Source organism: Protopterus annectens, chromosome 4.part0, assembly GCF_019279795.1.
Source record: "Protopterus annectens isolate FY-2018-M chromosome 4.part0, PAN1.0, whole genome shotgun sequence".
NCBI classification, from domain to species: domain Eukaryota; kingdom Metazoa; phylum Chordata; order Ceratodontiformes; family Protopteridae; genus Protopterus; species Protopterus annectens.
The window spans coordinates 1,468,173,861-1,468,184,237 of record NC_056733.1 but is presented as its reverse complement, the minus strand read 5'-3'; the positions used below and the strand labels follow the sequence as shown (position 1 = coordinate 1,468,184,237).

Sequence of the window (10,377 nt, the reverse complement as noted above, 5' to 3'; positions counted from 1 at the left end):
TGCACAAGTGAATTCACCTGTATGTTGCACAGGTATGGTTCAGCAACTGCAAACAGACCGTCCCTCAGCAATGTTAATTCCTCAACATATGCAGTGCAACTTAAAGCAACTGGACAGAGATGAAGTCTAAATATAGCAAATGTAGAAGAGCAACAAGTGAGCGAATGCAGTCAGGCAAGGCAACATGGAATCTAGTAAAGATGCAGTAACGCAAGAAGAGTCTCTTCCTCAATTAGATCCACCTGACAATCTACTGAAGCTTCCGTCATATTGTTTAACTGCTTGAGGGTCACCCATCTGGGCTCAGAATGTCACTGCTCATACTACAGCTGTGTCACATTTTCCTCCTCCTGCACCATGAAGATGCAGTACACGGATATCCCTAACAAAGGATGCAGCTGCCAAATGCCACAAAAAGAAAACAGAAGACTCCTCAATAAAGCATATTCCATATATCAGTTTAACAACCATCTACCTCCTAACAAAAAGTGGGCCCACACCTATTTTAAAACTATTCACTATTCTGCTGACATCAATCAAGATTACCACAACACCACTTAATCGACATGACTGTAACACTCTAAACTAAGTAGGTATTAGTACAGCAGAGTGCCCAAACTGCTTAAAGAAAATCATTCAAAAGACCTGATGCTTTCAAGTGACAAATTCAATGAACTCTGCTGGACAGGGCAATGACTATCATAATCAACACAGAAAATGAGGTCTTCTTAGTTTAGGGGTTTATTGGAATGTATGACTTTTAGTTAATTCCAGCTTTATGTAATTTCCTAAACTTTGCTGCTCTCCTCACCTCCACAAAGGCTCAAAAAGGCCTTCTACAATCTCCACCTACTGTATGGGTTAAAAAGAAAACAATTAAAATACTATTTTAAAATATTTACAACAGTTACGTTAAAACAAACAATGCATCATTAAAGTCCTACACAAATATAGATAAAATTAATATGCAGGCTGTTCTGCTTAAGTGCTGCTTATCATAAAAACATGGAAATGACCCTTTAAAATGCCCCACAGAATAAGGTACTGATCTGCTCAGCTGTAACATTGAGCACTGATAGTGAAAAATATATAAAATACAGAAGTACGAAGAAAATTAAATCTGCTACATTGAGCCAGTAGCAGGGGGGCACAATGCCTAACATTTACTTCCTCCCTTCCTGAATGTGGCGCTGGTCCCTTCCTTCCATTTTGAGGCAATTCCAGCCAGCAAGGACAGGACTGCTTCCACTTCACAAAGAAAGGGCATGCTTAATTAAATAAAATAATTTATGGATATTGCCTAAACAAGGCTGGTGGTTACTGTCTGACAGTACAATCAGCCTAACATACAAAATTAGTACACACTAAAATGGAGATGGGGCACATGCCACATTTCAATAATTTACTCTCTCTGAGTGGGGGATCTGAATCCTCTCTGCTGTTACTGCCAGCCACAGCATCATGGTGACTTATTTTAACTGATACACTGGCATTCCAAACAATGCCATCAAAATAATTAGTTAACAAAAATGTTTAGAGAATGAGCAACAAATACAGTTAACAGTGGAAAAGGGGCAGTATAGGACACCAGACACAAATAGAGAACACGGTGACTGCAAAAAAAAAAAAAAATAAAAAAATAAACAAAACGAAACATGGGAGTCTGGAGCATAGTATAGCAATGCAAGGTTGAGTATCCGGTATGTCATGGTAATCAGGCTGCCCTTGCTTTTGTCCTCCAATTCACTGGGCTGCGTTTGAAGATGCCTTCTTCAGGCTAAAATTTGACCAGTTCACTGCAACCTTCTGCCGGGTTTGCTTCGCAGAATCAAGGCAAAACCTGGAAAAGAAATATTCATTCATCATTATTTTTGCTGAGAAAATGTATAAGTGGGTGACTGAATGTATAAACTCTGAAATATAAACACATTTACAGACAGTTTGAGTTGAACAGCAAGGATGCCATGAGACTTAGTCCAGCTACTCAGGAAAAATTTATGCTAAGCAAATTTACTTCTACAAATGCAGTAGTTGGCATTATACAAGTTACGTTGTGGGGATTTACCTTTAGACAGTTCTGATTGACAAGTGTTTTTCTTTACCAACTACTGAACTACATAAACAAACACTGTGGCAAGTTCTATACTTTATTTCTGCCTTGCTTTGACCAGCACAAGCTAAAATGAAGCAGGACAACTGTTAACAGTAAAAGCGGTTCTTATATTACGATTATTTTTCTAAAACAAAATTGAAACGTCAGCACCAAACCATTATACCTGGCACAAAGACAGGTTTTAGTCTGGTGGAGAAATTCGGTTATACACAAAGAATGACCACTAGCTAAAAATCATTTAAGTGTACGGGATAAATAATATTCTTTGAGATGACGATGTAAAATGAGTACATTCAAAAAAAATAACCTTAGCATCTCACTGTTGAGTTTATGCATTCAACAAAAAAAATAAGAAACTTACTAAAAAACAACCTTTTTAACATCCTTTTGTGGACATTAACGCTTCCATAACATTAATAATCCTTTGCTTAGTTCTCTTGACAAACTTTACCTCAAAGCTTTACATTACCTGACTTTCTGCAATGCAATCTAAATGAGGGTAAAGTTGTAGGCAAAGCTGAATCTTTGCCATCTCTCTCAACTTCATTACCCGTTTACGTTATGAACAGTCTGCACATTTTACACACAACTATTCTGGGCTTTGGAAAAGACAGCTGTGTGACAGTACTCACTGTAAATGCAAGTTTGAATCCCAGATCCCTGCTGGAGTACATTCCACAGTATGCAGGCAGGCAATTGTCTACTTACAGACAAGTAACAAGAGTCTTAACCAGGCACTCATCTGCCAAAGCAAGGGCACTAGCAGCAAACTTGACAAGAGTAACTAATGACAATGTTGGCTCGTTCTTTCTTTTTTATTTAATCAAATCAATTTAATTTAATTTACTTTTGGAGCTAGACAATCATCAGCAAATGTGTCTAAACCTCCTACACAAGTAAGAAGAGATCACCTCCCCTGTAAGCCAAGGAACCACAGAAACACTGTCTGGGAAAGAATATATACAATATCTAATGAAAAACTTTTCTCTACCAAAACATTGCACTGCAAAACACCATTAAAAGCTGTTCATAAAGTGAGGGAAATGGATTGCAATTAAAATCATTTACATACATTTTACATGCTGAACACTGCCTATAAGAGGGTCAAACACCAGATAGGAGAACAGACATCAGCAAGAATACAAGTGCCTTTCACTAGTGTAGGATGTCTGGTACGTTGCACGTAGGCTGCTGTCATGCTTCGGCCATAAAAGCAGCATACGCAAGCACCGACCTCAGAAATGAACGCCCCAAGAGGAAAGCTAGCATAAGGAAAGTAGGGTATGAACATCTAAAGTAAAGAACCAAACAACCAGGGGGAAGGGGAGAGGAACTATAATACTGCAAAAAAGAAGATAAGAGCATCTGTCGTTATGGCAAGATTTTACACAACTACTGTGTCCTTCTATTCATCTGTTGCAGTATTCTTTACATAAGGGAGAGTATAAAAACTCAAGAGGAAAGGGTGGAGGAAGAAGCAGACAAGCTCTCCAGAAAGCTATGGGGAATGACTCTGGCAAAACCTGCTCTACACCTAGAAATGTCATCTAATTTGAAATGTATGGTGAAGGTGTGCACAGAAGTCCATGTAGCCGCTTCAAGAACAGATCTAGTACCTAGTCCCCTTAAAGAAAGCACCAGATGAAGCTACAGCCCTTGTGGAATGTGCCCTTACAGAAGAGGCAAGGGTCTAACCATGATTCACATAAAATGAAATTGCTTTAAAAATTCAAGTAAAAATAGTCTGCTTGGAAAAAGACAATCCCAGAGCCCTGGGATGACAGGAAAAGTACAGTTGTGTACACTTACCATAAATGTACATGTTAGAGTGTATTCACTGCTGCAGTCATCACATTTGTGTTATCTGTTTGCAGGTAGCTCTCAGCCGGCCTGAATACCAGAGTCTTGGGATTTCTGCATTGGATGCAGTTGCTTCTTCCATGACTTCAGGTCATCAGAGGTATAAAACATGGAGCCAACATCATTACATCAGTTTTTCTTGCCCCAGATGTCGGGTGCCCCACAATAGGAAGCAATTACATGGAATGGAACACCCATAGCAAAAAGCAAATACACATGATATAAAGTATGCCAAACAAAAAAGACAGATAAAAGTAAAGAGGAGTCAGGGGGCTGGAGGGAGGGTAACCAGGACTGCAACAGTGAATGCACTTGAACATCTACATTTATGGTAAGTGTACACAACTGTACTATGTTCTTTGTGTTTCACTGTTGCAGTCATCACATTTGGGTTGATTCCCACAACTAAGTAAGGGTGGAGGCAGTTAAGGAGCATTAGGGCCAGCAATGAGGGAAACCCTGTCCGCATGGAAGATAACGAAGGGTTCCACTGCCATAAGGGCCTGCAGTTCAGACACTCTTCTTGCAGAAGTGATGGCTAGAAGTAAAGCTGCTTTCCAAGAAAGAAATGTCAACTCTGCTGTAGCAGTTGGTTCAAAGGGGGGAAGAGTAAGTTTTTCCAACACAAAATTTAGGTCCCAGGCTGGAGTGGGAGCTCTCCTTGGGGGGGGGGGGGGGGTCTCAAATTATTGGTCCCTCTAAGGAATTGTTTTAGCAGTGGATGAGAGAAGAGGGGTGGGCTCAGTATTATAATGTGCTGATATAGCTCAGGCATGAATCGTAATTGACGATAAAGATAGGCCCTTGTGGACCATTTCTGTTAAATAATCTAAAATATGTGGTAAGCTGGGCACCGTTGTGCCCATCCCTTGTGAGTGGCTCCAGGAACAGTATCTTTTCCACTTTTCAGAATAGGATTTTCTAGTACTAGGCCTCCTTGCCTCAAGAATGACATCCAGCACCTGCTTACTGAGGGTTGCTAGCGGTGAGCTCAGGGGATTAACCAGGCTGCAAGGTTCAGGGTTTGAAGCTGAGGGTTCAGAATCTGGCCCGCCTGCTGGGACAGCAGGGAAGGAGTCTAAGGCAGGTGCCATGGTTGTAGCACTGTCAGACTGCGCAAAAGGGGGTACCAGTGCTGGCGTGGCCAGTCTGGTGCAATCAGAATTGTCCTTGGCTTGTCCTGTTTGATCTTTAGCAGGACCTTTGAGAGGAGAGGCAGGGGGGAGGTATAAACTGAAAGGCCTTCCCCGGTAAAGGACAGGGCATTCACTTCTCAAGCTTGACAGTGGGGAGTTCTGGTGCAGTACTTTTTCAACTGGTGGTTCTGAGGGGAGGCAAACAGGTCTACCTCTGGAGTCCCCCATTTGTTCCTCAAGAGCTTGAACATTTTGGGTTCCAATTTCCATTTGTGTGGGTCCCTGAAATTTCTGCTTAAGTCGCCTACCAGTGAATTTAGTTTGCCTGGCAGGAACTGAGCTTGTAGGTTCACGTGGTTGCTCAAGGTTGTGTTCCACAGAGCCATGGCTAGTCTGCAGAGTAGGTAGGAATGGGTTCCCCCTTGCTTGTTTATGTACCACATAACTGTGGTGTTGTCTGTCTTTACCAATAGTTGTCCTGGAAGAATAAGATCTTTGAAGGCTGTCAGAGCATTCTGTACAGCTAGCATTTCTTTTTGACTGATATGCAGGTGCATCTGTATTGGGTTCCATTTGCCCTGAATGCACTGCCCTGCCATGTGAGCCCCCCCCCCCCCATGCATAGTCTGATGCATCTATTAGGGTTTGGGCAGCAGGGGGTAGACTGAATGGGAGTCCCTTGTTGTGGTTGCAGGCCTCTGCCCACCAAAGGAACTCTGCCCTTAGGCAAGGGATGATAGGAATCATTGTTTCCAGGTCCTGAGAATGCTGACACCATAGACTTTTTAGATACCATTGAAGTTTCCTCATATGCAGTCTTGCATATGGAATTAACAAAATGCAAGAGGCCATGAACCCCAGGGCTTGCAGGATTTTCCTTGCAGATAGCTGGGTTTTTGTGGCCAGTAGGCTGAAGTAGGTTGTCAAATAAACTTGTTTCTCTGGAGTGAGGAATGCCATCTGGGCAGTTGTGTTCAAGCTTGCTCCCAGGAATACAATCTGTTGGCAGGGTATTAAGTGTGATTACTTATCGTTGATGGTGTACCCCAGTGAAGTTAGAAGTCTCTTTACAAATGCCAGGTGCTGTAATAGCAAATCCTGACTCTCTGCCTGAATCAGGCAATCGTCCAAATATGGGTAAATCCTAATATTTCTTTGCCTGCAAAATGCAATGGCTGGAGCTAGGCACTTTGTGAATACCCTGGGCGCGGTAGATAAACCAAAGGGAAGTGCTGAGAACTGATAGTGCATGGAGCCTGCCCTGAAGTGTATGTATTTCCTGCAAGATTCCCTTACTGGGATGTGCAGATAAGCTTCTTTTAAGTCTAGGGCTGCCAGCCAGGCATCCTTTGCTAGCATAGGAGTAAGCATTTTGAATTTTGGAACCACCAGAAAGGTGTTGAGGATAGACAGGTCCATGATAGGAAGCCAAGGGTTTTCTTTTCTGGGAACCAGGAACAGTCTTGAATAGAAACCTTGTCCCATTTGTTCTGCTGGGACAGGTTGAATAGCCTTCATGCTGAGGAGAGAGAGAGAACTTGTTTTTGGGCCTGCGCCCACTGGTTTGGGGGGAGGTCTGGGCCATCCAATTGGGGATGGGAGAGAGAGTGGAAGTGGAATCTGTATCCTAGGGGAAACTATGCTTAAAACCCATTTGTCTTGGGTAATGAATTCCTAGTTTTTTGCATGCAGGGCGACCTTTCCTCCTAAAGGTGCAAGTAGTTGAGAAAGGCTTGGAAGAGTTTAAGGATAGGTAATTGTGCAATTTTTCCATAGGGGGCGGCTTACTACTCCCTGCTTTGGGAGTGGGAGCCCCCCACTGCTTAGATGTGTGCATAGCCAGAGACTGAAGTCTTGGTGGTCTGCTCCTCCTGGGTTTGGACTGAGAAGGCCTGGAAGGGACTGGAAAGGACCAGTTCTTTGAAGGCCAGTGCCTACTGAATCTAGGTGGCTGTACTTGTAAGAAATTTTTAACAGTTTGCATAGACTTAGCTTTTTCCTCCAGTCTTTTGAGGACTTCTTCCGCTTTGTTGCCACAAAGGCGGTCTTGGTTTAAGGGTGCATCCAGTAATTTAGCTTTAACATGACTTGGCAAGTTTTGTTCCTTAAGCCAAGCATGCTTTAAGTACAGACCCAGTGACAGCAGCCCTGCAAGATGCTTCTAAAGCATCAGAACCACATTGCAAAGTATGTTTACCAACTTGGTCAGCAGAATACATTAACTCTTGTAAATCTTTGTGTTCAGCACAGTCAGGAATCAGCATCATTTTCTGTTTAAGTAGTCCCATAATATGTTGCTGATACTTTAACATATGAAATTGGCAATTTAAAGCCCTAATGGCCAGAGTAGCAGATATATATATATCTTCTTAACCCATCTGTCTAAAGCCCTAGAATCCCTGTCAGAAGGGGTAGGATTCTTGGCAGTAGTAGCCTTAATGCTTTTAGGTCCTTGGGAAATAGTCTCTGGATCTGCAGTAGGATTCTTGAAGAGGAATTTGAGAGTCAGGTACTCTATAGTATCTGTCAGGTTTCCTGGGAGCTGGAGGCAAGGTGTCTGGGGTAAGGCTGGACTCCAGGAAAACATCATCTACAATCTCCAGAACAAGAGGGATAGCTAGAGGCCTGTGCTGAGGCAGGTTTAAGAATTCCTGAAGTCTCTTTTTGTGCTGTGAATAGTCTTTGCTTTCTCAGTGAAAATGTTCCCTAAGGGTATGCAAGGTTTCACCAAAAGAAAAATCCTCTGGAGGGGAAGCAGAGGGAATGGAATCCTCTGCTTCAGAATCCTCATAAGTAGATAAGGGTAAATCCTGGTAGTCAGAAGGAATAGAGATATCTAGATAAGGGTAAATCCTGGTAGTCAGAAGGAATAGAGATATCAGATTCCTGATCAAAAGAATCAGAATTAAAATCAGTTCTAGGTCTCCTAGAGGGGGAAGGTTGTCTTCCCCTAATTAAGGTAATAAGGTCTTCAGCCATTCTAATCATTTGTTTCTGAGGCATGTGGGCCTGAGAATGCGCTTTGGTCATCTGTTTTCTAGGTGTAGTGCGAGCTTTAGGCCTGAGGAATTCAGTATTTTTAGATTGAAACGAAGTCGTCTGTTTAATATGAAAATCCGTAGGCCTGAATACAACCTCAGAAGCCGGTGCCTGCACAGCGGCTCCAGATCCATCCAATGTAGAGACATCTGCAGGTTCCATTGTCAAAGAAGCATCTCGTGGCATACCGGACTCGGAATGGGTCTCAGCAGAGGCCTGCAAATCTGTAGAAGCGGGTATCAGGGGCTGCGAAAGTGCCTGAGTACCGGTGGACTGGCGACTAGCTTAACGGAAGTGTCGTCAGCAGTTTTGGACCTAAGTGGTCTAACTCTTTCTTTATCCTTATGCATTTTTCAGAAGATTGGTAGTCGGATGGCTTAATGAAGCCATTTTGGATTACAGAGATCAAGAACGATATTTAGCTACAAAAATAGCCAGACGACGAATAGTTTGGCTGTTGAATAAGGTACAAAACCGACAGAGAGGGATGTCATGGTCTGGGCCTATACAGGTGACGCAGTAAGAATGAAAATCTCTATGACGTATTTGCTTTCCACAGGCAAGACAATTATTAATTTTTTCTGACATTGGTGAGAGCAAGAAAAAAAGGATCCCCAACGGGGTACTTATCTTTTTGAAGACTTCAGGTCTGAAACTCGAAAAATAAAATTTCAGGAGTCGGCCGACCGACACTTGCGGAATGCTTCTGCTTTGGGCGCCGCATGACAAGAAAGACTGATATAATGGCCTCGGCTGCCTGTTTTATACCCCTGGCGACCTGATGTCATGGAAGAAGCGACAGCATTCGACGCAGAAATTCCAAGACTGTGGTATTCAGGCCGGCTTAGGGCTACCTGCAGGCAGATAACCCAAATGTGATGACTGCAACAGTGAAACACGAAGAACATCAAAAACCTATCTGACTTCCTAACAGACTTTATTTAGACAAGACTAAACCCAAGTTGCCTATGCATGTCCAGGGTGTGAACACCTTCTCACTAGAAATCTGGGGAGGAGGAAAGAAGGCAAGTAAATGAATGGACTGGTTGAGTGATAACTCAATGACTACCTTGGGCATAAAAGAAGGGCTGGTTGCAAGGACACCCTGTCTGTATGAAAAACCAAAAAGGGGGGGGGGCATAAGGGCTTGGAGGTCAGACACACGTCTGGCTGAAGTTAAACTAAGTAGTACAGTTTTCCAGGAGCAGTGTTGGAGGGAAGCTGATAAAGCTGGCTTGAAAGTGGGGAGAGTCAGCTTTTCAAATATAAAATTAATATCCCAGGGAGGAAGGACATGTTTCCTAGGAGGTAGAATGTGAAGGACACCTTTAAGAAATTCTTTAACCTCAAATCTGCTAGCTAGAGGGGGGACAAAGACAGACAGACAGAAACAGCTGACGTGGGCTTTCACTGAAGAGTAGGCCAAGCCTGCATTGAGCAATTCAGACAAATAAGAACGAACCAAGGGGACTTTCACTGGTAGTGGATTCTAGTTTCATGAGAGACACTAAAGTGAAAATCCCCTCCACTTGGGCAAGATTTTCTGGTCTTGGGTTTCCAGGCCTCCTTCCTGCAAGATGCTTAGCATGTCCTCAGAGAACAGGTGTCTAACAAGAATTAAAACTGTATCATCCACAGGGTCAACTGAAGTGTAGACAAGTGAGGATGGATGAGAGTTCCTTTACCTTGTGTAAGCAGGTCCACCCTGTGAGGTAAACTTGTGGTAATCGTCCTTGGCTAAATGCAGGGAACCAATGCTGTCTTGTCCAAAAGGGAGTCACCAGCAAGACTTTTGGGTTGTCCTGCTGAATTCTGAACAGGATTTTTGGAATGAGCGAAGGGGAGGAAATGAATTCAGGGACATCCCTTTCCAAGAGAATGAGAGGGCATCCACCTTCCAAAGCACAGGATATGGAACTCTGGCTCAAAATTATGGAAGTTGTCTGTTCTTGGGAGAGGCCAAGAGAGCTACTTGAAGTATACCCCACTGGTGGACAATATCCAGAAACACATCCCTTTGAAGTATCCATTCGTGGGACTGTGTTAGGGACCTACTCAAGGGTTTTACCATGCAATTTTGGCAGGATGGAATATACATTGCCTGAAGAGTCACCTGATACTAGACTGCCAGCTCCCAAGCCTGGAGTGCCAGCCTGTATAGAAGGTAGGACTTGGTCATCCCCTGCTTGCTCACATACCAGAGGACCATCATACTGTCGGTGAACAGCT

The 10,377-nt window shown here is 43.1% G+C and overlaps 1 protein-coding gene across 1 annotated transcript in view; it reads right to left on the bottom strand.

Annotated features, from left to right (window-relative positions):
• Nucleotides 1–728: 728 nt before the first annotated feature.
• The window catches only part of FAM193B (family with sequence similarity 193 member B), a 1,359,441-nt gene continuing 1,349,792 nt past the window's right edge, over nt 729–10,377 (bottom strand). Inside the window, exon 9 of the mRNA XM_044069313.1 lies at nt 729–1,840. Within this exon, the coding sequence (XP_043925248.1) occupies nt 1,744–1,840 (97 nt within the window). The 3' untranslated portion in view covers nt 729–1,743. The remainder of the gene's footprint in view (nt 1,841–10,377) is intronic.